This window comes from Salarias fasciatus, chromosome 10 (assembly GCF_902148845.1).
Source record: "Salarias fasciatus chromosome 10, fSalaFa1.1, whole genome shotgun sequence".
NCBI classification, from domain to species: domain Eukaryota; kingdom Metazoa; phylum Chordata; class Actinopteri; order Blenniiformes; family Blenniidae; genus Salarias; species Salarias fasciatus.
The window spans coordinates 17,253,731-17,279,350 of NC_043754.1; the positions used below are offsets into that span (position 1 = coordinate 17,253,731).

A 25,620-nucleotide genomic window follows, 5' to 3' on the forward strand; every position below is an offset into this window, starting at 1 on the left:
CAATATTCCCTAAAACATAAATACAAAAAGACAACACACCCACACTGTATATTCAAAATTACAAAATATGATTAAAAAAACAGCCACGTTACAACACAATCGGTCTATTTTAAACAGTCTTTTCCTTCTTGTTCAGTGTTTTTAGGATTGCATACAAGATCTTGCCGGGAACCCAGTGAAAATCAATACTCACAGAGATTAGAGTGGCCACCTCTTAAAGAGATGACCTCATAGCAAAAAGGTTTCCAGCTTAATTCTAAGTTGGGCTTGTGGAGACAGGGGTGCTGTGAGGGAAATACATGTTCTCTGACACAGTGCACATGCATGTGAGGATAGTTATTGAGTCAAAATTGCATCAAAAAATAAATGTGAGTCTTTTTGACTCTACGACCTTGAGTTGGATAAAGTGCTTTCAAAGATTAATGAACAAATGCATGAAAAAAAGATTTTGACTTAAGCTAGTTTTTTCGTCCAACATCTGTCTGAATTTGAGAGGGAAAAACCTCACTGTTCTAAACACATATTGGTATTGGTCTGGGGTAGTAATGGATTTGATAACCAGACAATTACACAGACACAGACAACAATATTGTAATATAATATATATTTTATATAAGTATTTCAAATGTGAAACAAATACTAAAGCCCAGTAAAATAGGTAAATGTTGCTCTGAACCGTTCTTTGTCCTGTCTACAAAGCTCTTTTCAACCAGGCCCCACCATATCTTAAAGAGCTGTTAGTACCATACTACCCCAGGAGAACACTTCATTCTTGGATTGCTGGCCTGCTGGAGGTTCCTCGGTTCTCTAAAAGTACAACAGGAGGGAGAGCGTTCAGCTGTCAGGCCCCTGCATGTGGAACCAGCTCCCAGTTTCAGTTAGGGAGGCTGTCTCTGCTTAGGCTTAAGACCTTTCAATGTAGTAAAAGCTTCTAGTTAGGGTTGGTTCAGGCCTCCCTGGGCCATCTTTTAAGAGAAACTGCTATAGGTTGAGACTGCTGGAGGACCTGCACTGAGCTTCTCTTCTCTCATTTCTCACTTGACATGTTTCACTCTATGTGTAATTAACCATTAACTCCCTTAGTCAATGAACTTTCTCTCCTGTAGTCTCTCTCTTTCTCTCTCTCTCCCTCTGCCTCCCTCCAGGATCCCCGAGGTTCGTGATCTGAAGCCTCCTGCATTGAACTACCTGCAGCAAGCGGAGCAATGCTGAGCTGATTCACAGAATCAATCTCTGTCCTCTCCTTTTCTCTCTTTCTGTCCCCTCACCCCACCCAGAATAGAAGAAAGCTGCCACCTTTGATCCCAGTTCTGCAAAGGTTTCCTCTGTTTTAAAGCAAATTTTTTCTTTCCACGGACGCTTTTGCTTGCTCATGTGCAAGTATTGGGTTTTCTCTGTAAAAGTGCTTAGAAATGACTGTGTTCTATTTGGTGCTATATAAATAAGGCTGAATTGGATTGAATTTCACTTTTTTTTCAATGTGACATCAAGTATTCAACATGTGTCACCCAGAAAATGTTGTCTTCAAAACACAGAGTAAAGGAGCACAAGATCTGCATGCACGTTTTTAATGTCAATCAGTTCAATGGGACAGGACTGAGTCTCCTTCCGGCACTACACCGCCACCTAGTGGACAAACCCCGGAACAACAAGCCGAAATCCCATCATGCTTTGCCGTGCCCGCCGTCCCGTCAACCACCAATGCGAGGCTAACTGGCGTTAGCAACCGGGAGCGGACATGTTGTGCCGACCCTTCCTTGAATAAACATCGCAGTGAACGGGGAATCGGGAGTTGAGGGGGCGACTCGGAGCGCTCGGCAATCATGGATGCCGTCAACGCCTTTAACCACGAGGTAAGCCGCTCGCGAAGCCCGCCGGCACGCGAAGCTCACCGAGCCTGCCGCTCGCTGCGCTGCAGCGGGGCTAGCCGAGCAGTTCGGGCTGGTGGGCCTGCTCCGTGAGCCTCCTGGACTTCTTATGCAGTTTTAGTCCGAGTGCACGATACTGTTACCGCGTTCAGCCAATGTTATGTTAGCTTATCTAAACAGAGTTCGGTGGTATGAAGTTAAGAAGCACGCGGATATAGGGTCAACACTAGCTCCACCGCCGGTGCATTAGCTTGTGGGAGTGAATTAAGGTGACTAGCAGTGCTGTTGATATCATTGCAACCACTTCAGCAACAACACAGCATACTACAATACTGCAGTAGCCAGCTATCTGTCCATTCCGGCTTCATTATTGAGTAAAACGTGTCGCTGCTGAGTCGAGTCGATGCAGCTTTGTGGTGCGGCCTGGCGACTGCCTGCAGGGAGTCCCATCCCAGCTCGGGTCATCTGAATGTGGTTTCTCTGGAGTTCTATGAGGGGCTCTGCCTCAACTTTAACCCCACCTGGACCCTTGCTGAGTTTCATTCAGGCTGAATACCTGATTGAAAATCCCATAGCCACTGTGGCTTGGTTGTGTTAATTGCACCAGGCTATTGTTGTTTTAGGGCCAAGTGATGCTTTTCTCTGTGTATTTTAGTTTCTTTAGCAGTGTTTTTATTGATGTTGTGGGTATGCTTTGTTGCAAATCATTGGTAAACTCGACGTGTATATTTCAAATGTAATTGCATCTTTGCTATGTTGCTTTTCTCAAAACAAGCTATGGGGTAGTCATCTATTTGACTGTGAAACATGGCTGTGTTGTGTGAAGTTATTTTTGTGGCTGTGTGCCACACATCCACCATGAATCCCACCGGACTATGGTTGAAAACACTAGTACATCACAATGATACAGATAACTCATTCATTCACACTTTCAGACAGTATGGCAGCTCCATTTAACCTTACAGGAATCTTACAGGAATACCTGGAGAAAACCCATCCAGGCACATGAAAAACATGCAAACTGAAATGAGAATTGGGGATATTCTTTTTGCATGTCTGCAGTAGCACTTCATCCACTACGTAGCTCTGTGCTGTACTTTTTGAGTTCACAGCCTTGAGCAATGAAATGAATTTATTGCAATCTATATTGTTGTAAACCAATAAGAGAATATCTGATATAATAGATTAGAAATTCTTCATTCAGCCCAGAGTGAAATTATTTAATAGATAGAGGGTGACAATGAAAAACAGTGGGCACGTATTTCACTGCTGTACATATCTCTGTAATCCTTCAGAAAAAGTATGGACAGGACAGGAACTGCAAAAGCTGAAAGACAGTTTTCATTACACATGCTTGATTCAGCCATGAAATACTGGTAAAAGGTGATATTTCTGCTAGCTTGCATTTAAAAACAGTCAATTATATTCTGCATTGTGTTCCCATTTAAGTGTGCTTGAAGCGATAAACTGAGTTGATACTCTTCAAGCACTGGCGTATGTGCTTGTTTTCTTTTTCCTATGTTGTGTTTATCCATCTCATTCATTGATTGTCCATGTTTTCTAGCTATTCTCACTGATGGACTCTAAGCCCCCAATATCTCGGGCTAAGATGATCTCCATCACTAAATCGGCCATCAAAGCTATGAAAGTAAGTTAGAGTTTATGTTACTGTATCTTTCTTTGATTTATGCTTCCTTATGTTTTAAAACTGTGTGTAGATGACGACATCTTCACTTTTCTCTTGTTCAGCTCTACAAACACGTGGTCCAGATTGTGGAAAAATTTATCAAAAAGGTGAGTGAAACTTGAGTCTAGACAGAAATGTTTTGGTGTTGTCAAAACAGGAATACATGAATTTGTTTTCTGCTCACTTCTTCATCCAGTGTAAGCCTGAGTATAAGGTAGCAGGGCTCTACGTGGTGGACTCCATCGTTAGGCAATCCAGACACCAGTTTGGAGCGGACAAAGATGTGTTTGGCCCAAGGTTCACCAAAAACATTACCGTAACGTTTGAGAACCTCTGCCTTTGCCCTGTAGAGGACAAGGTAAGAGCATGGATCAATAATCTCAGAATATTGTAGGTCTGCTTTTCCTCTTGTTCTCTTAAAGCCATTTATCTCGTGTTGTTTCTCTGCAGAGTAAGATTGTGCGAGTGCTAAACCTGTGGCAGAAGAATGGAGTGTTTAAGATCGAGGTCATTCAGCCTCTTCTGGACATGGCAGCTGGATCCAGCAGTGGTGCCGCACCGTATGCAGGCACAGATGAGCCAGGTAACACAAGTGTCTTCCTCATTCATTTCTGAGGCTGTCTCGTTCACTCTCAGGCTGCATTCACAGTACAGAGCCTTTTTTTTCCTTGCTTGTTTGCATGGTTGTTTTTTTTGCATTGTCATTTAAATGTGACTGTCATTAGATTCCAGTGTGCACCTTCTGCACCCCTGAAGTACCTGCACATGCAGAAAGAGGCATGATGTTCCACTGAATTCATATACAATGGACTTTTCCCCTGGAAGTCTGAAAAAGTGATCAATTTCTATTCAGGGTTTAATGTTTAACTGCAAGGTGTCATGCAGAGTTCTGCATTATCCACCGCACAGCTACTGGCATCTGGCTGAGCCAGTCAGACATCAGGTCAGCAAAATGAGCGGTGGCTTGGTGGAAATCGTGGAAGCTCTGCACAGTTACAGTGCATGTTTGTGATGTACATGTCCTATTTTAATTTTGATGTTGTCCAAATGATGAAGGAAAGACGATAAATACTAAAGGGAGCAAACATTTTGATTGGCTTTTGTTGGGCAGCAGTGGCTGTTCACAAAGTATGTATGGATGCAGTTTTGCCATGCATTTGAACCTCTTCTGATTAGTTTTGTCACTTCTTATCAATGAGCCATGAGTGGCTTTAGGAGCATCTATGCTGCCCACATGCTCATGGTGCCTCTTTCTCCTCAGGTTCCTCTCCTCCTCCAGCCAAAGAACCAGTTACTGTAGTAACTGCAAACTCCACCATGACATCTGCTGCTCAGCTGCACAACTCTGATGCCTTTGCTGCGGTGGCACAGCTCTTCCAGTCTTCACAGGGCCAGCAGGTGTGTTTGCTGTAATACGAAGCGGCATTCGCTTTGGCCTCAATTATTATTATTATTTATCACCCGGCACTTCTTTTCACTCCCACTACTAAGTCTTCTCTCACTCTCTGTTGTGCAGCTTCAACAAATGCTCCAAAACTTTCAGCAGCAGCCATTGAAACACGAGACCAACGCTCAGCCTCCACTCCACACTGTTCAAACACAGCCCCAAAACATATCCGCCGGCTCAGGCATGATCGTCCCACATCCTCCGCTGCCCTCACAGCCGACTCAGCCTACGCAGCAGAAATCAGCTTTTGACAAGGTGACGGTGTGTTTTTGCGTCAGCTTTAGTGGTTACAGGATGAATTCTCATATTAATAAGATATGAAAATGAAGGAAAATCTGTTGAAAATCTCATCTGTCAACATGCCATCGTCAGTCGTTTCTCAACTTAATTTGTGTCTTTGCGTTAGAAGCTGCTTGATCGTTTCGACTATGACGATGAGCCTGAAGTGGGAGAAGAAGCAAAGAAGGAAGAAATCACCTCTCAGCCCTCTTTGTAAGCCCTCCATTCAGTCACGATGACCGCTGTTAACAGGATGCTGAGATATAAGAAGGCTTGATTGATTTTATGTTCAGGCGTGATATAAAAGTCTCAAAGCTAACAGTGTATTTTTATGACCATCACAGCATGCAGCAGCCTCCAGCCTTCCCACAGCACATGGAGCACTTTAAACCACCGATGGTGAACATGTCACAAGACCACACACAACAGGTAAAGGAACCAAACCTTCAATGACATTTGCTCCACCTTGTTTTGTTTTTTTTTATTTGTTAATACCTCATTTAAAGTGTTGAAATAGTACATGCAGAATAGCATGCTTGTTAAAATTGCCTTACATTGGGTGTGATTCTGTGTGAGCACACTATTTATTCCAGTTGTGTCGCTCAGGTTCCTCTCCCTCCAAACGGCCAGCTTCAGGTCTGTGGGTTACCGCCAGGACAAGCCTTCCCAGTAACGATGCCTCCCATGGGGCACGTTCTGCCTGGACAGCCCCTCCCTGGTTCCACTGGGCTTCCAGGCTTCCCAGGGGCATTTCCTTTACACGGTTCAGCCCAGCAACAACAGGTATATGTCATAGTTGAACAGGTTTTTATAAAATAACTGCATCTAGAAAGGTTTTTTTTTTTACACACATTTTTTTAAATGTACATGCATTTTTTTTTTGTTTTTGTTTAATAAAATGTGATTCTTAGGGAAGTTGCTTTTAGTTAAATTAATACAGTTGACATTGTTTGCTCTGTCGCATATGTTTATTGGAAGTTAGCACTTCCTGGTTTGGTTGTGTAATTAAAACTGTCATTTTTGGTGTGAAATTATGTTGCTGGAAGCCTGGTTTTGTCAAAGCGGTGCATTCACTATCCAGTGTCAAAGAAGTTAACGTGTTCTCCATCTTGCGCTAGGATCTGTCAGTGGATATGGACCATTCATCTATGATATCAAGAGATGGCAGACACATTCAGCGGTCGCGCTCTGGCTCCAGGTAAACCCCTCTAATTTTATTATAATGTTTTGAACCAGGCTCTTACAGCAATATTCTCTCTCCCCCGATATTGTGGTATATTGATTGTGCTTTTTTATTTTTGAAGAACATACACTGGATCACAAGGAGTTGATCTTTTCCTTGTTGTTCTTTCAGATCTCCTAAGCGAAGACGATCACGGTCCAATTCCCGCTCTCGTCGATCCCGGCACAGACGATCCCGCTCGCGCTCCAGAGACAGGCGCCACCACTCGCCACGCTCCCGTTCGCAGGAGCGCAGGGAGAGAGAGAAGGAGCGGGAGAGACGGCAGAAAGGCCTGCCGCCTCCCAAGAACGAGACACTAAGCAGTACGTCTTAATCTGAGCACAATTCTATCAAAGCAAATGTAAAGGATTCAGAACATTAGCAGGAAAACAAAAAGTGAACCTTTTTGTCTGGTATTGAGATAAATAATTTCATTGCATTCCCTTTTTCCCAGTTTGCAGTACGACTCTCTGGGTGGGCCAGTTGGACAAAAGGACTCAGCAGCAAGACGTGGCCTGTTTACTTGAAGAGTTTGGCCAGATCGAGTCCATCAATGTGAGTGGGCTCATAAAGATTAGTTACGCAAACCCTACTGTGAAAGTGTCCCATCGCGGCATCCGATATAGTTTTTCTGGTTTCGGTTTAATCTATGCAAAGTTGTCTGTACGAACATTAGGAAGTTGAAGTTATTGTATAACCAAGAAAATGTTTCTGCCCTGTTTATTAGACAAGATAGTATTTCTCTTGTCTGGTGTGAAGCACCTTGAGCTGAATTTTGTTTTTAAAATGGAGCGTTTTATAATGAAAGGAAGCTTTACTCTCTTTTTCATTTGTCTTTTCCTCATCTTCAGATGATTCCTCCACGTGGCTGTGCTTACATTGTTATGATACATCGACAAGACGCCTTCAGGGCTCTGCAGAAGCTCAGCCGAGGGTCGTACAAGGTGAACCAGAAATCCATCAAGGTGAGTGAGTGGCTACAAAGAACTGTGAACCAAAAAGAAAACATCTGGTTTTATTTCATTTATATAATTTAATTTAATTTTTTTTTTTTTTTGCCTTTTTCACCAGATTGCTTGGGCTTTGAACAAAGGCATAAAGGCTGAGTTCAAACAGTACTGGGATGTGGAGCTTGGCGTCACATACATACCGTGGTCTAAAGTCAGGGAAGACCAGTTGGAGGAGCTGAAAGAAGGAGGAATACTGGATGTTGACACATTATCGCCAGGTAACGACTTTAAATAAACCTAGCAACATATTAAAGCTTTACTTGGCTCTGAAACATGTATACACAAATAAACATACAGAGCTGTGGTCCTCTGGCTGTCAGGATTTGATGCTAAAGTTGTGTATTCCTGATATCAGCTGACTCAGTTTTTAATTTGTTTTTCGTAAAATGTGCATCTTTTCCAGAGTGGAGTAGCGTGAGGAAGGCACTGGACCTCCCAGAAGAGCTTACCCACAATGGTCGTTCAGACCAGCAGCAGCACGAAGAGCCACAAGTGATACCTGTGGCTGCGCCAGCTCCTCTGCCTGCACAGGTGAAACCACGGAGTCTGAATTTTCAGTTTTCAATGCTAATCTGTGTTATAAAACAATGAATTCACTTATAGATAAGACATATATTTATCTATGTCTTCATTTTGAATATTTGCTTAGAGTCATCGGAGTATGTTTATGGTGCTGGAAGATTTAGAAAAAAAAAACTGATTCTTTTACTTATGTTCTCAGGTTCCACCAATGCAGCAACCGATGGTCGGCGTCGGTTCCCTCCAGCCTCCTGTCTTCCCGGGTCCCATAGGCATGCCTCCGCCTTCTTTCCCGCCAGGTGTCCCCCCTCCTCCTTTCCTGAGACCTGGCTTTAACCCTCTGCAGATGCCGCCAGGTAGCAACTCATGCATCCATCTCCCTTTTCTCTCCTCCTTACACGGAGTTGAAGTTCATGCTGATTTGGGCCTTTTTTTTTGAGAGAGACTTGCCTTTTTTCTGCCAGGTTTTCCTCCACCAGGTGCCATGCCTTTAGGCCCTCCACCACCGTCCAAAGTTGGTGTTGAAGATCCACCTCTGGACCCAGCAGGTCTGGGCAGCAGGAAGACCGACGAAGTCCTCGAGGGTCCAAACATTTTCAACAACCAGATGGGACATTTGGGTGAGTGTGAGTCGTAGAGTGAAGCTCTGTGAAACAGATACAGTTCTTAGGTTAATATTTGCTGTGCTTTATTGATGGCGGATTTAAAAGCTCATCACCATGTTAAAACCTCCCTGTCTGTTCCCCATCAGGTAACCAGGTAGTCCTACCTCCAGGTGGACCACCACCAGGCGCCCTTCCTGGTGGGCACCCTGCAAACATCCCGCCCCCTGCTGGTGGTCTTCTGGGTGCACGCCCCGGTATTATTCCACTCCAGCGCCCTCCCGGCCCCCCACCACCACACATGCAGCGTTTCCCTCCACCTCATGCGCCGAGACCACCTCACCCCAGCATGCCCCCGTTGCCTCCTCAGATTTTGGCTCGAGGGCCACATCCACAAATCATCCACCATGAACCCCCCAAAGGAGGGTTCGGGATGCCGCCTCCACCCAATATAAGGGCTCCTTTTCCTCATGGGCACGGCCCTCTACCTCCTCCTCAAGGACCTCCTCCTCCCTTTATTAGACCGGGAGTCCCTCGTGGCCTTGAAGGGCCAGAGGAAATGGAAGGCAGACCGTTCAGGGGGGACCGGCCAGGGTTCAGGGAGCGTGAGCTGGAGAGAGACAGAGACTGGGATCGAGACAGGGATAGAGACAGGGACAGGGACAGAGAGCGGGACAGGGGTTTTGGAGGTGGAAGACGTTCATTTGGCGATGGCGGGAGAGGAGGGGGCGGCGATAAAATGGATGGCAGGGAAAGGCTGGGAGGCTGGCAGGAAGACGGAGGGGACCACCGTGGAGGAGGATGGGAAAGAGACCGGGATCGGGACAGAGATCGAGATCGGGACAGAGACAGAGATAGACGGGACTGGAGGGAGAGGCGAAGCAGCCTGGACACCGACAGGGAACGAGGGAGGGGCGACGACGGCGAGAGGGAACGGGGGAGGGGCGAGGGCGGAGAAAGAGGGCGAGGGGAAGGAGCAACTCGTGACAGGAGCAGAGGAGCCGACGGGAAAGGAGAGAGGCCACGGAGGCCGGAGCGTCGGGAGAGGGCCTCGCGGTGGGATAAGGATGACCGACTGGCTGAAATCGAGAGCATGGAAAAATTTCGGACCTCTAACAGCACAGAGCAACCTCGTGTGATTCCCGTGGCGTCCGCAGACAGTAAAGTAGCAGACGTGCAGGCTCCTGAAAAGAAGCCCGAATCAGAACTGCCAGCTGCGCCTCCACAGGAAACTCCGGCTACAGGAGATCCGGCGCCCCCCGGGCCCTCGCCGGCACCTCAGAGTGAGCCCACAGAAGAAAAGCAAGAAGCAGCATCTTAGACGACCGTGGATCACTGAACGACGAGGAGAGAAAAAAAAGCCGCTGCAGAGATGGACTCTGACTCATCAGTTTCTCGACCGGTAATTGACAGTTTTTGGGCAGTAATGCAATTTGTTCAAAACAAACAAACAAACCTCCCACTTCTAAAACACATGAAAAAATAATCTGGCTCCACATAATCAGCCATTCCTTTTGGTCTGAAAAAAACCAAAAAAAACCAAATTGGCTCTTAACTGTAGTTCCCCTCCTTGCTGCACGTTATAACAACGAACAGTGCGTGCATGTTAACTCGGCTCTGTTCATGTTTGGGTTTTTGTTTTAATTGGTTTATTTTTAATGTGCGTCCTCATTTATGTGTCAACAGAAAATTTTCGATGTAAATTCTTTTAGAATAAGTTTTATTAATGCACCACAATGCCATGTCAAACACTGAATATCATCTCAGCAAACTTTGAAGCGCCTTTTGAAAAGAAAAACAAAAGACTTAGTGTTGTTTGAAAAGTCTGTGGTGGCCTTAAAGTCAGACGTGTCTCTCAGTGAGAGCGTTGTCGTGGATGTTGGTTTAAATTCAGTACCAGATTAAGCCAGTTACGCTCAATGTGTTCACACTTGTCCGGTTTTCTGGTCCATACTTTTTCTTTTCTTCTGTGGCGATGTGTCATCTGCAAGTACCTCCCAAAACACTGCGGTGTGCTGATTTTTATTTTTTTAATCCAACTAAGAACTAAAAGACTATAAATTGTATGGAGTCATAACAGCAGCAGAAATTCCTCTGGTGCACCAGTGATTAACAGTTTCTACAGTCCACAGTGTTCTATGTTAAATCAGTTGATTGTTCTTTGATCCCTACTACGATCAGATTCCCATTAGAATTTATTCACATCACAGCCGAGAGCCATTTCTGTCCACCAGGGTACAGATGGAAGCGTTGACATGCCCTCAAATGGGAAACATTAACTCAGTAACTGTTCAAGGGTTTTGCTTTAACTGGATCAAACCTGACAAGTGTGAACACACTCATGAATTTCATCTTCTTTCACCTTTTGAACCACGTCAGGCAGAATAAAGACGAGTGTTTTTGTCATTCTGCCAGACGGTCGGATCCTGTGACTGTTATATCTGATGTTATGTTAAATGTACTCATTTTATCTGTACTGACACTTTCTAGATTATTGACTAATTTGGTAGAGTTTAGAAAATGCACACGCGTCACATGCTTCATTCACTTTTCAGTTGTCACTTCAAAGCAAACCTTTTGTTACGAGTATGTGACACCAGCTATAGTCGGCCAAAACTTAAGATTTAAATCACTCCGCCTTTGCTTATGATGGACTAGCAGGCCAAGAGACTTTTCAACTAACACAATGTAAGAATGTCAAAGGACAGTGAGGAAGAGTCGTAATGTGACACATTTCACTTTATACATTTAGGCAGTGAGTATTCATTTGTAGTTTGTTTCAAATACAGCCACGACATAAAATCAAATGATTTCCCTTAAATGTTACGCGTGACAGATTTTGCAGAACTGCTGGGAAAGGAAGCATTGTTACTTTGTGAAGAGGGATATGATCTTTGTCTTTGATGTACTGGCTATCAGCTAGCCGATTGTGAATTTCAGAGTAAAGAAAACTACACCGGCAGTTGAAGCTGAACGCTTTGCTTGAAGTTAGGAAACATTTCACTCCATTGCTCAAAATTGCTCAGATGACAAAAAGAACTAATCAAGGTGAAATCCATCATGCTTTTAATTTAAAGTGAACATAAAGGGTGAACAGCAGCCATATGTGAGCCTGTGTCCATTTAAGTTTTTTTTTTTTTTTTTTTTTTTTTTCCTTTGACTGCAGGAAAGGCAGGAGGAACTTAAAATCAAACTATAACTGAATTGTTTAATTTTCTGTTCGTACATCAGTCAAACTTGGTTTTGGAAACTGAAAAATACAATATAAACCTGTAACTGATTTATTTGTTTCCTTTTGTGAACGACATCCTACACAGTTTGTGTGTGTTCCATTGAGGAAAAACTGTTTGGGCTTTTAGTATGTTCTCATGTGAGGAGTCCGTATTCTGCAGCCGGAGGCGACGAGGGTGAATTTTCAGCGATGATATGAAGAGTATTGCTCAAGACACTGCTGTAAATATGCTTGTATCACTGGCGAGTCTCGAGGTGTCATGGTAATTATTGTTAATAATCTGTGATTTCTTTACCTGAGCAAAACAAGTCGTCTCGGAAGGAACGACAGAGGCCCTTTGCTTTAACGTTTTTAACTCCTACTGGTGTGAAGACAGATGTTTCTATGATTTGGTAAAAATACAAAAGACATTGACATTAAAAGTCTTCAATATTTCAGCCATAGGAAATGGTTTTTAATAAACTATTTTTGTACCAACTTGTTTGACTTCTTTGTGTTTGCATTTACTTTTTTTTTTATGTAAATTGATGCATGCACACTTCAATCCCTTCATCCCTGAGATACAGGAAGTGGTATCTGAGATGCTTGTAGTCACTACATCTGCTCCACCTGATTTACATCTACTTACCAGACATGAATTCATCAGACCTGCTGTACTTGGAATGTTTTCTTAACCCAGATTAACAGTTCGCCCAAACACTTGTTTACAACACACTAGCATTTGTCACTCAAGTTATTTCCTCCTCTTCGTGCCTGGCAGCGAGACTTGTTTACACAAAGAGCTTTGAATGCTTGGTTACTTCACTATAATAATTTGATCCAACTACAGCCATATACTTAAGAGTTTGTCCTCGAAAGTATCTTATTTTTTATAGTGATGGCTGGCAACTCGGCAAAATAAAAAAAATGCAGGGTCTCGATATGTTAAAAGACAATCTGTACAGGATTTATAGTATGAAAAGTAGATCAGAAGCAACTCCAACTTTGGTTTTTGCTTTTTAATACTTGTGATTTCTGAATACTTCACATGGTCCATCAGGAAACAGGAAGGCCCTATAAGGCCATTATCAGTCCAAAAAAATCATCAGCTGCCCTTTTCTCATCCTGAAAGAGATTGCCAGCTCCAGATGCCTGAGAAGGACCACTTCCATCCTGAAGACCTCTCCCACCCAGCGCATCACCTGTTTAGATGTTAGTGTTTTAATGCTATGTCATCATACTTAACCATCTTCTCGTCCACGTCCAGGACTTGACTTTTTCGGTCCCCATTTGTCACCAATTTTTATCAGATTGACCCAGATTACAAACTCATTTTGAAAGAAACAAACTTGACAAAGACATTGTTGGTGAAGACAACAGATTGTTTAAAGGGAATGTCTCTTCATGACAGGTGAAAAATGGGAATGGTTTTAATAATTTTTGTATTAAACTTATGGCACCTTCAATTATGTGATTTTTGTTCTCTCCTGTCATGTGGTAATTCTTTGTTTACCTACTGAGAGCTATTTGTTTTTTATACATAGGAAATTTCATCTAAAGAAGTGGTAAAATGCAATGGGATACAGTAATATGTTATTGGTGAAGCAATGTTATTTTAGGTACTAGTTTCTATTGGCGGAGTAATACATTATGGACATAAGAGATTATGAGGGGAGAAAGTGGATGAGGTCAGGAAGAGAGTTCAGAAGAGGAGGAAAATAAAGAAGTCGGACTTGATCCTGTGCTGTTCTATATATTTTTCCCACGACAATATAGTGAGTTTAGGGATTAATTGATCAGGCCAGCGTTGCAGCAGGGTAAGATAAAATAACACTTCATTCGTCCGTCACTGATACAGTGATACAGGTTGCAGGAAGGTACTCTTGTTTGAGGCTGTCAACTTCAGTTGTCAAAACTAATCAGAGTTTAATTATATGACTTCACAATAGCTTTTAATTTCTGTGAATTAAAACTCGGACATTCTGTATTTTGTAACGATATTAACGTACTCACGTGTAATAATAAGAGACCAATCAGAAGGAGGTATTTTAACAGTCCCCTTTTTTGATTGGCTGTCGTGAACGTGCCCCCGCCCACTTGGCAATAGTGTTGGTTGTCTCAGGCAGGAGCACGCCGAGGTTCCTTGAGAGTGAAGTTGCAGCAAAGATGGTGCTGAAAGCAGTCTGCGTGCTGAAAGGAGCCGGGGAGACCACCGGCACGGTTTACTTCGAGCAGGAGGTAAGGCATGCGGTGCCACATTCTGAGATACACTTGCCAGAGTCGAGTTATTTACAGAAAATGTCCAAGTTCCTCCCTGCAGCCTCAACATCCGAGCGCTAAGCTAGCTAAGTTTTCAAATCACAAGCTAGTCATTGATAAAGATCACCTTTATGGAGGGAAGCTAACAGTTGGCAACAAAAATGCATGTTTTCGGTGACCACGCGTGCATTTCTGACAGATCTGGCAAACACGTGCAGGTTTTTATTGGTGGATTGCGTACCTTGTGCTAATGGTGCTGTCGCGTCTGTTAGCATAAAAAAGTGCGCAGACAGTTTTGGCATTCTTAAATTAAGCGACTTACTAATGTTTGGTTAATCCGCCTGCTGTTATCAGTGGCTTCCTGCTCAAATCACAACCTTTGGTCACCGTAGGACCGTGTTTTGTTAATGAGTAACTAGGCGATTTAAAAAAATAAACGCCTGTTACACAAGTTCAACATTACCGTCTCTGACGTTAAGCAACTGTCATTGTCGGTATCGTTTGAAAAAAAATACTCACAATGTGAATTCTGTTAAATGATTGTAGGAAAACTTCTTGCTTGAAAACGCCCATGACTCCTGCCACCCTCGGTGTAGTACTACAAATTTTGCTGAGTCACTTTCCTGCCTTTAACCCCCTGACCAGAGTAACTGGTTTAGGATCGGCTGTGTTTGACAAGTTAGAGACACTGAAGTGTTGTTCATGTACTTAGCGTTATGTATGTAATAGATGGTCATCTGATGTTCTGATAAGTTTATTTTTCCAGAAATACCTTGCAGCCCTTCTGCTGTAGTTGAATGAATCCTCAGAAGTATGGTGGTGTTACTGTTGCATAAGAATGGAACATGATCTCTTGAACATTGTTTTCTATTTGTTTCTTAGCAGTTCCAAATGTGTAACTATTTGTATGAAATTGATTTGTTTTTTGTTTTGCTTGACTGACTGCCTGTAACCTGTTACGTTCCTTACCCATTTACTTTGTTTTAGCTTTGAATCCTCCCAGCTATCTGGCTGTGACAGCTTTTTTTGTTGTCTGTGCTATGTCCTGATAAAGTGTGTTTTCTCAACCTGCTAGAATGATGCGTCCCCTGTCAAGCTGAAGGGCGAAATCAAAGGCCTTGAACCAGGCGAGCACGGTTTCCACGTGCACGCTTTTGGAGATAATACAAATGGTGAGCATCTGACCATAGTTGTGTGTATGGCTGTACATTTGTAATGCACAAGACAGGCAAGTTGGTGTTGCTTCTTTGCTTACGTTTGCTTGTTTTACATGGGTAAGATCTGTTTCTTTTTCCCAGGGTGCATCAGTGCTGGACCCCACTTCAATCCCCACAACAAGAGTCATGCTGGTCCTACTGATGTCGATAGGTGAGCTCAATCTATCTAAGAGACAGTGCTGCACAATATCACTGATACACTGACACCGATCTATTTCTGTGCACAACACATATTGTCTCAGACTGACTGAACTGTCAGTGCATTCAACTGATCAGGTGGGGATCTTCTGCACTAAGTAGATAAGAGTATCTGAAGTTACAAGGTGTCTGCAAAAAGCTTAGTGATTGTTGTGATGACAGCAAAAGGATGGCCCCATTCCAGCCAATGTAAATTAGGAAGGAAGGAGAGGAGAATATTATGAAAAAAATCAAATCAAAAAGCAAAAAAGAATTGACAATATGTGCCGCATTCATTTTCAGCAGTCAGAAATTTTGTCTAAAATTATGAAGAATCTTATAAAGTGCTGCAAGAAGTAATGTTGCTGTGCAGACACATTTCTCCTTCCTTATTAGCAGTTTCAGCTGACTCTGAAGTTCAAACTATTGCTTGTGCTGAGTGAAACAGATGACCTCTTTTGACATTAGAATACATACAGGAAGAAAGTCCAGACATGGTCATATTTTGTCATAGCATTTAGGTAGCATGTCTTCAGTTCTCTTAAACCTGTATATTAAAGCACTTGGTACACATACAGTATTTATCATGATTTAAGAAGCGTTTCTTTACGTATTAATGTTAAAATCACTAAGGCAAACCTTTTTCCTTTTGTAAACAGACATGTGGGGGACCTGGGGAATGTGACTGCAGGAAGCGATAATATCGCCAAGATAGACATCACAGACAAGATGCTCACCCTTACAGGCCCCCTCTCCATCATTGGCCGAACCATGGTGGTACGGAAGTGACATCCTTTTTATATTTTTACCCCTTTGTGACACAAAATCTGGAAAATGACTGAGCCTCGCACCTGTTTTCTTTCCGTCCATCAGATTCATGAGAAGGCTGACGACTTAGGAAAAGGAGGAAATGACGAGAGCCTGAAGACGGGCAATGCTGGTGGACGTCTGGCATGTGGAGTCATCGGAATCACTCAGTAATCAAGTCTGCCAGAACAGTGAAGCACTGGAAGCAGCACATCCCGACAGCACTTAATACGACCAACGTAGCTACTTAATGTGACATTTTGTCCTTTTCAATTCTGAGAATTTGTGTGACTAGTCAGGAAAGTAGATAAGCCATGCTTTGCCCTGTCTGTTTCTAATGACATTATCGTATGTGTGCATATTAGTTTTGGTCCCAAAGAGTTGGTTACGCACAATTAAAAATGTAAATAAATACTTGATCTGATGTGTCTGTAATTATTGTTTTTGGCACTGCAATCACTTGTCTCCCCCAGACTGTCATGCACTGATCAGCAATAACAGTATGACCACTGGGAACCTCTTGATCCGCACCACTGCAGACTGGAACAGTCCACCAGAGCTGCAGGGTTGATGCTCTGACCCTGTTGTCACAGCCATCACAATCTGGTCTTTGGTAAACTCTCAAATCTTCCCACTTGCCCACTTTACTGCTAAATGAAATGCCCCCCCCCCCCCCCCCCCCCCCCCCAACAGATGGAGTGAAAAATCTTGCTTCATGTCTGTTGGCTGTGTTGTTGATCAGTGTGGATGCTCATTAGGTGTGGTTGGTCCAATAAAGTGAACATTTCCATCCAAAGTTCAGTTTGGGGTCTGAAGTGATGGAGATGGGCTAAGGTTATGGTGGCTTTAAGATTTAACATTGTTATAGTAGGAGAACTCAGTCTTGAACAGGTTAAAATAGGTGCAATCTTGTAGGTTGGTGTTTTGAAACAATTGAACATTTCACCCACCAATTGTTTGCTCAACACACCTCATATATTGTGTCCATACCTTCTTTTGAGGGCACTGGTGCGAATTACTGGTGTGTATTATCTCTAAAACTGACTCCACTGAAGTGGAATAAATGGTGAAAATCACAGAAGAGGATCCCTACCCCTACATCTGAATTTTGAAAGTAAAAATTTTCAATGTCTGTTTTTTGGGGTCCCTAATGATTCTGGATTATGGCCCCCTACTTAATCCTTCCTGATTCCACTTGTTGGGATTATCAGCCAGGAAATGATCAGCACAATACAAAGAGCCTTTCAGGTAAGGCAAACTTATGCAATGGCTTTCATGTGATTAACTTGCTTTAGGGATCTTCTTCTGATAACCGAACCTAATGAAAGTACTTTAAATATTTTAGTACTTCGAGTTAAGTTCGTATAATGTTCAATGCTGATTTCTTTAATTGATGAGTTGTGATGTAATAACATGGGGCGATTGTGCAAATCAGCCAGAAGATCTACTGGACAGGTAGGACCAGTTTCTCTTTAATATGAACATCATCCACCACTTGTTGACAGGAATGAGTTACAGACTTCAGTTACATATAGTGATGAAAGACTGAAAGTTTGTATCTGCTAATGAGACACGGACAAGGCAAACCATGCACAACAACTATGAACAATAGTGTTTGACAAACTAACAGAGAGAACCTGCGGAACTAGTTCATAACAACAATGGTAACAGATTCTGTCAGTTTTCCATGTGTGCAGCCCATTTACTCAGTTTTCTTCTCATCCTCAAAATAGTTGTTCTTTACAATTGTGGCACCATTTAAAAGGGAAATTAGCATTCTGTAAAATTATATTAAATGTAGATTAATTGCATTAAATGCTGCTTGGCTTTTCTCTAGACACTCTTTTTTTCCTTCCTCAGTCCAAAAACATTTCAGCTTAATTTGTGATTCACAATTGTGTGTGTAGGCATGAATGCAGCACTGCAGATCAGCGGTGTCAAACATGCAGCCCGTGGTCCAAAACCGGCCCCCAGAGGGTTCAATCCAGCTCAAGGAATGAACAGGTAAGGGGGAGATTTTAACTAAGAAGAGAATTTCTGTATAGGCAGTGTAGTAGCTGCTGTTTCCAATTTATTTACAGGGGACACAACTCTGTCCATTAACTCATTAATTATGCAGCATTGAAAGCTATGCACCTTATTGAGCTTTGTCAAATGTTTATTTAAGTAAATGCAAACGTTGTGAATATATTTATGCTAATATTCTGCTGCTCAAAAGTCAAACTGAGCTGTGTGGCCTCTGGGCGAAGAGGAGTTTGACGCCCCGTTTTAAGCAGCTGCTGTCTGAATAAAGCACTATCGCCCTGTAGAGGGCATCGTAACTCTACCTCAAATAGGAGCAAAAATAGTGGCATGATGCAGCATCAGAGCTGGCTCCTCAGATTTAGTCCCTACCAGGATAGAAATTTGGTCTTGATGGACATTTCTGTGTTTACTGAAAAGGTCCACATGGCAATGCTACAATTTTTCCTCATTGTCATTTCACTCGCATCCTCTAGTTTATCACACCGGAGACTGCACAGTATGACCTGTGGTACCGTATACACACATGAAATATCAAGAATTTCTCAAACAAGTTACTTGAATCAGTGTGTTGCAATAAGAAAAAAACTTCTGGTAAAATTGTAATCAAGCTGTTCAATCTTCATCTGTCACAGAGCACACGGAATAGTTGTGCCAAACCCTCACCAATAAACACACACCCACACACACACATACACACAGGCAGTGCATATGGAGGAATGCTAACAGTATACACATGACTACCTACAAATAGCCAGTGCATGACTGTTTTGAATTGCAGCTCTAAAAACCGTACCGTCTGCTTGGGAATGGTGGATGTTCCCGTGTGAAATGACGTGACTCTGAGTTTTCGTCTGGGGAAAATTGATTGGAAGCACTCCTCAATGAGGTTAAAACTCTGGCGAGGAATGCAGAAGCAATTCAGAGAGTGTCTGGAGCATAAATCCAAGTTGGAAAATGTGTATTCCTGAATATGTTCAATGGTCATACAAGTGACAGGGCATGTAGCAAAGCATTTCCCTCACTGTATTTTCTGCTCACTGCTGTGCTAAACAAATGACAAACAGAAATTGAGGAATGTCAGGCAGTATTTTACAAATGATTTTATTCATATTTCTATAAATATTACCAGTGTTAAAATAGAATTCCAAACAGGAGAAACTTAAAGTTAGCCACGAAATGCTTACGTTGCTTGAATAACTGCAGTCGTGCTGTTTGAGACCACGACCTCAAAAGCAGCTCAAAACTGCATGTTGAGATAGCTGTAATAGTGTGGACAGATGCAGCCAGCAGAGCAGAAAGATAGACTGACTGTAAAAGCCGGTATAAATAGCCTGGGAGTGGAGGTGATGAATAATAGAGACTACCAATGTAGCTGACAGTGAGTTAGAGAGGCCATGACAGCAGGAGAGTCCAGCAATGCTTATTATGAAAACACAATATATAAGATTTGGAAATATCCATAAAGTAGTAATGCAATGCGATCTAAACAACTGGCTGTGTTGTGTTGCTCATTCATTTAACATAGATGTTAAAATCTTCAATAAAAGACAAAGAAAGTGCTTTTGTTGGCGTCCGCCTTAAGAGCACGTGTCGTCCAATTCTGAGTAATCCCGGAATGCAATGCAAACAGGCTGTACTTTCTGTGAGGCTCTGCGGCGTGACTGCCACTGCACGTCAGTGGCGTGCTCGCAGGTGAAAGGTAACGGTTAGGATTCTTCCTTCAGCCGCCGTCGCTTCAGATTGAGCCAACACGCTTGATTTTCCAAGAGTACCAGTGAACCAGTCTTGCAAGATTCAGCACTTTTATTGAGTACGTAGTTTCAGTGTGTGTGCGCGTGTGTGTGTGTGATATATAAAAACCTGTTATGCTTTCGGCTGATACTCCACAGCCACGCCTGCTTCAGCCCTCGGTGGTGTTACCGTCCCTGCAGAGTTCGCAGAGCGATGAGTCAGAGGTGGCAGTTGTTCTTCTAAACCGAGTTATGTAAGCAAGGGGAAGTGCATTTTTGCTAACGTGCGTTTTGTGCGAACATGTGTGCATTTTTCTCTGCGTCCGAGAAGACGAGCACACTTTGTTTTTGTGCATCTGTTTAGGAGCTTCACTCCTGAAGGCGCCCGGCTGAATTGGAACCAGTGTGGTCACATTTCAGGCGGAGGCCTCGTGCTGTTCTCCTCCGGGGCAGCAACAGTAGAAATATGGCTTTTGTACATCTGAACCTAAACACGATGAGCCGTTCTACCTAATTTGCTTTTGTTCAAGGATCTACTGGTGCCTTGTGGAAAATGTTTGCTTAGTTTTTCAGCTCCTGTAATGAGTAAGTTCCTACTTGTCCTCGGTCTGAATGTTTGATCTATCGGAGTTGAAAAGTGTTCCACCCAGTTATAAATCAGTTGAAAATCTCTTTTACGTGTGGCGTTTCCTAACAGATTCCACTGAGTTGGCAGATTCGCTGAGGATTTAATCTAAGGCAGGACGATCATCTTGCAAACAGCAGTCCTCTGGAGGTACTGGCCTACACCGTTTGCACACAGATGTAAGCTTAGAAAGAAATGCAGGCAGCTATTTTCGCCTGAATGCTCCCATTGAGGTATCGGTAGGAACTCCCCTTTGACCTTCCTCCAGTCTTGGGTGTGAAAGTTCACCTTCTGCTAAACTGTCTACTACTGACATTGTGGGGATATTTTAGAGACCAGGAGCCATAGGTCAGGGGTGAGATGCCATAAATGGTGCCCATCCTCTGAGACATGGTTGGTTTGGTAGACAGACTAATTAAAAGGCCCCTGTGACCTAACCTTTGACCCACGAGCTCTGTGCACGAGGGCGAAGTCCCGAAAAATGAAGGCATTTCTAAATTAGGCGGATATTTTTGTGTTTTTTCACTTTGTGCGATCCTCTCTCCATTCAGCAGCCTTTCATCCCTCCTCAGGATGGTGAAGGGCGGAGCTACACTCCACGCAGCCTTTGTGGGAATGACTCCAAAGGGATTCAAAGGCCGACTTAACACATTGCAACTCTTCTCTCATCCATGGTCAAACAGCAGTTCGTCGGTTTGACCTTTGAACCGCTAACCCTGCATGGCTGTAACTCTCACCTTTACTCGAGAAGCTACTTATCAGTCTTTCGAGGAAGAACGACTTCAGGATCTTCAGCAGTGATTGATCCATTGGGAAGGCAAGGAATCTGAATTTATTGGGTATTTGACATCTGAGTATTCTGTCAGGAACTGACCTCCGGTGACATTCCTTAGACGCCTCTGCGTCTAACTTCTGAAAGGTCTGTGGTAAAGATACCTAAAGACTTACTCACTTTTTGCCCCCAAAAACAAGCAGAATCTTTATTATTCTTCAGTTTTTGATTGATGTCTGCAGAACCTTTGTGCTTTTTATTATCCTTGCCAGTCCATGAACTTCCACCAACATATGTTACTTGATTAATCTTTCAAAGTTAAAATTGGTTTAGAAGTTAAAAAAATAAAACTGCACCAATAAAAAAAATTGTACAACCTAACATCAAGTGTCACTCTTGTAGATAAAATGAAAAAAACAAATCAAACCCATTGGGAAAAAAATAAACTTTTCAATTTTTCACTTTTAACATAAGTATGCACGTAAAAAGATTTTTTTTTGAACAAATATCATGGTATTTGTTCAGCTATAAATGTATTTGTTTGAAAAATACAAAACCGTTAAATAGTAGACATATTTGTTAGATGCAAAATGTATGCATTGGTAGTTGTTATAGCTTGCATTTAAAAGAAGTGACTAATTGTGGAACAATGAACCTAAAGGGGTCATATATATGACTTATTTTGTGAACTTTGTGGATCTTAATTATCTTCTGATTATTCTGATTATTTATGTTGTGGAAAAAAATTACAAGTGTGTTGAAAACCCTTCTTGAATCATCAGTTAGATTATAAGTAAAATGTAAAGGAATAGGCTTATAAGAAAATCTGTAGTTCACATAAATGAAAGAAGCCTTTTATGAAATAGTAGACATATTAACACTCCTCTCCAAATTTAATACATTTATTAAACTGCTCCTCCTTCCCTCCTAGTCCCTACTGCTTTGTTCCCCGGAGCCCATTCATTCCAGTTTTTTCCCTGCAGACAGCAGACTCGGCAGTCTGTTATGTAAATTCAACTTTTATCAAAGTAAATATTTGTCTGGGAGTTACAGAAACGGGAAGCGCCGGACATGATAAAGAGAACAAGCCAGTTTGCCAGGCGCTGTCAGCTTAAATCGAAGAGGGAGAGGAGGAAGAGGTGTTTCACAGCTCGCTGAACCTCCCTGTTGTCTTCAGGGCTCTGATCAGAATAAAAGATCAGTCTTTACTCACACTGATGCTAAAACAAGCGCGTTCGCCCGTCTTCAAGGTGACCCCCTCCGTTTGGGCCCACCGCACAGATTTCGTGCTGTTGCAATTATTTTCTTCCTTGACAGTGGACAGTGCGCGCTTGTGTGCGTGTGTGCGTGTTTGTGCCGTTTCCATTTCAGGCTCTCATATGTGTGTGCGAGATGTGCTGCGCAGGTGTGAAGTGTTCGGCACTTCACAGCACAACGGAGACCGCCATACATTCACCTCTCTGTCAGAGGAGCAGGGCGGCGGGAGGCGAGGGGGGCAGCTGTGTGGGAGAGGGTGGGGGGATGCTCGGCACAGAGAGCAGCGACTCCGTGCTGTCCTAAAGCCAGACTGGAGCTGCTTCTTTCAAAAACCGTCTTCTCCTCTGCTCCGCCGCTCCTTCTTTCTGTCCGTTACAGATAATGAAGGGAGTCTCGGCTCTGACCCCCACGCTCTCTGAGATGAAGGAGGAAATTACTGGGCTAATATGCGCATATTTTGCAGTCTTTTGAAATATCCAGCCTGAAATTATACACTTCACCCCATGTTTTTGCTTAATTATTCATCTACTTGTGAAACGCTTTCTGTAAGTTAAGTTTGTTTGAGGATCCTAAACTAGAAGAAGAGAGGAAGAGGAGGCGCACACGGGCTGCCCGTTTTCTCAATGAATCATTTGCCCTCCATGATCTGACAGCGGAATGAAAGTGCATTGCAAAAAATTAAACAAAGAAAACTGAATAAATAAATAAAATTTCCCTGAAAAATTGCTACTGTGGTAAATAAATTGAAGAAAATCTTCATTTTCAACTACAAAATATTTTACATTTTTCTTAAAATTGTGACAGTTTGCAGTTTAAAGCCTTTAATCATAATACTCAACAACACTTCATGCAATGCTTGTTTTTCTGTTTCCCCTCAGTTGTGTTGTGACATTTCCCACAGCTGTTCCCGTACGCACACAGGTGACCAGATAAGCATGAAAATGTGCACCAACTATTGTTTAGAGTCATCCTATTAATTACTTGCGGTGTCCCCAGTCTTGTCAGTTGTGGTTTAGCAATTAACTTGTTTTAATTGGTCTTCTGTTGCTGCGGGAGGTTGAAACAACAACGCCTGAAATCACAGGGTGAAAGTCCTGCCGAGAGCAGCGGGATCCAGGCGAGGGTTCTGTAGCATTTAATGAATTTCTAGTGAACATTCAGGTTCATTGCTAAACCTCAGAACTGTTGACGGAGGTAGGAGATTCACTGGACAGCATTTCTGGTACAAATATGCTCTGATTTATTCTTTAAATATAAAAAATACATCAATCCTATTTGGTAAAATACAACCTTTGTTCTAGGTTTTGTTAACAGAATTCAGTTTTTTATTTGTACCCATAAATAATCGTGATTATTGGATGTTTTATCCCAAACTGTTCACAGACGTTTTGAAATGATCTTTATTCTGCCCTTAGTGCTCTCTGGAGGGTCCGGCTTCCTCCCACAGTCCCAAGACAGGCCTGCGGCATTAATTGGGGACTTTAAATTGACCGTGTGGGAGTGTGGGCGGCTGTTGCGGTACACCCCCACTTCAGCAGTACTTCCTGGGCTTGGCTCTGTCACTTTGTGACTTACGGATGTAGATAATGAATAAAAAGGTTCGGGCTACAGTTCAGTCGCACAATTTCCTTAATGAAAATCTCCACTGGCAGCCTGCTGTTTTCAAATTCATACGACTGTGAATTTCGATAGATTAGTTCCTCAATTCAAGGATAGAAAAGAGGTTAAAGGGTCAATTGACATGAATTAAGTTAGCGTTCAGGGTAAAGAGGTTAAAAGTAAAGCAGAGTTGCTCGGCTTAAACTTTCTGTTCCACGTGAATGCTCTTCAGCAGGATCAATAGCGGTTCATTTAACTGTGACCCCGAAGCCGTTTTCCTGCTTAAGCGGTGGTTTAAATGTTTGCTCAATTAATCAGTACGAAACAACAAGAACCAAAGAGGTCATCAGGAGGATGGTTTACCACTTACTCAGAGAAAGTAAGTGGCCACCTTTTACCCAACACTATGACAGGCACAACAAAGCAATTTGCGTTTGAAGAGAAAGGGAATAAAAGCCATCAGTGTCTGATCTCGTCGTCTGAATGGGAGGATTGGATTCCTGTGTTTGCAAAGAGAGATGTCTGTTTGTCATGGCCTGTAATGGAGACACATAACCAGTGTTTGCCACTGATTAAAAATCAATCCAATCACCCACTAATACAGTATCAGATTGAATTCTTAAGTGGCAGAGTAATTACATAAAAAAATGTATTTGACAAATACAAATAGTCGTCACGCAGCCCTGCATGCTGGCTGCAGGATAGTTTCCCCCTTGGGGGATGATGAAGTTTACCTTCAATGGTAATGGCCAAAATGAATGAAACAGTTGGTGAATGCCTTTAAGACTTCATCAGCAGAACAACAACGGAGCAGATAAATTCCAGCAAATGAAACTAAATCAACATTGTTCTTTGTGACAAAAAAACAAACAAACAAAAAAAAGAAGTCCAGTGAAGTCTAGCGTGTAAAATCAGTAAGACGACTCATCAAATGTAGGAGCTTTTTTCTTTTTAACCTAAACTCTTTCTTGATAGATATAAATAACACTGAGATATAGAGGTTTCTGCTCACCATCCTACCGATCTGCTCTCCTGGAGGCTTCTCATTCGTCAAAATGTCAGATGGCCTTCTAATCATTCTGTTATTAAACGAAACCATTGAAGGAAAATTTATAGTCAGTTGAACAGCTTTTTCTACACCTAAAAGTCAAAAGCACTGACACTCACCTTTTGTAGTTTATTGTCTTATTCACACAAAAAGTCATTTAAATACATGTGGAATCTTTTCATTGAGATTTTTTGTGGACAGTCTGACACATTTCTTCACATAATTTGTATTTATCGAGGATCAAGTAGGACCAAAAATA

General features: G+C 42.6%; 2 protein-coding genes and 1 long non-coding RNA gene across 5 annotated transcripts; 2 read left to right on the forward strand and 1 right to left on the reverse strand.

Moving 5' to 3' along the window:
* Positions 1–1,695: 1,695 nt before the first annotated feature.
* Positions 1,696–12,343, forward strand: scaf4a (SR-related CTD-associated factor 4a). 2 transcript variants are annotated; one of them, XM_030101784.1, is made up of 19 exons: positions 1,696–1,853; positions 3,433–3,516; positions 3,618–3,662; positions 3,752–3,913; positions 4,006–4,138; positions 4,817–4,953; positions 5,072–5,257; positions 5,409–5,494; positions 5,626–5,710; positions 5,888–6,064; positions 6,400–6,479; positions 6,636–6,826; positions 6,958–7,058; positions 7,355–7,468; positions 7,575–7,731; positions 7,917–8,044; positions 8,235–8,388; positions 8,497–8,652; positions 8,784–12,343. In XM_030101784.1, the coding sequence occupies exons 1-19, from the start codon at positions 1,824–1,826 to the stop codon at positions 9,953–9,955; spliced, it is 3,378 nt and encodes a 1,125-aa protein (XP_029957644.1). In that variant the 5' UTR covers positions 1,696–1,823; the 3' UTR covers positions 9,956–12,343. The 2 variants fall into 2 exon arrangements, with proteins under 2 accessions (XP_029957644.1, XP_029957645.1); XM_030101785.1 differs by having other exon boundaries at positions 5,412–5,494.
* LOC115396063 (uncharacterized) lies at positions 7,361–14,694 on the reverse strand. Its single transcript, XR_003932348.1, has 5 exons — positions 14,624–14,694; positions 8,223–8,678; positions 7,963–8,036; positions 7,654–7,688; positions 7,361–7,490 (listed from the first exon to the last, which is right to left on the reverse strand). It is a non-coding gene; the product is annotated as an uncharacterized LOC115396063 (long non-coding RNA).
* sod1 (superoxide dismutase 1, soluble) lies at positions 13,945–16,732 on the forward strand. 2 transcript variants are annotated; one of them, XM_030101815.1, is made up of 5 exons: positions 13,945–14,083; positions 15,180–15,276; positions 15,403–15,472; positions 16,158–16,275; positions 16,372–16,732. In XM_030101815.1, the coding sequence occupies exons 1-5, from the start codon at positions 14,012–14,014 to the stop codon at positions 16,477–16,479; spliced, it is 465 nt and encodes a 154-aa protein (XP_029957675.1). In that variant the 5' UTR covers positions 13,945–14,011; the 3' UTR covers positions 16,480–16,732. The 2 variants fall into 2 exon arrangements, with proteins under 2 accessions (XP_029957675.1, XP_029957676.1); XM_030101816.1 differs by having other exon boundaries at positions 13,955–14,083; positions 15,403–15,463; positions 16,149–16,275.
* The last annotated feature ends 8,888 nt before the right edge of the window (positions 16,733–25,620 follow it).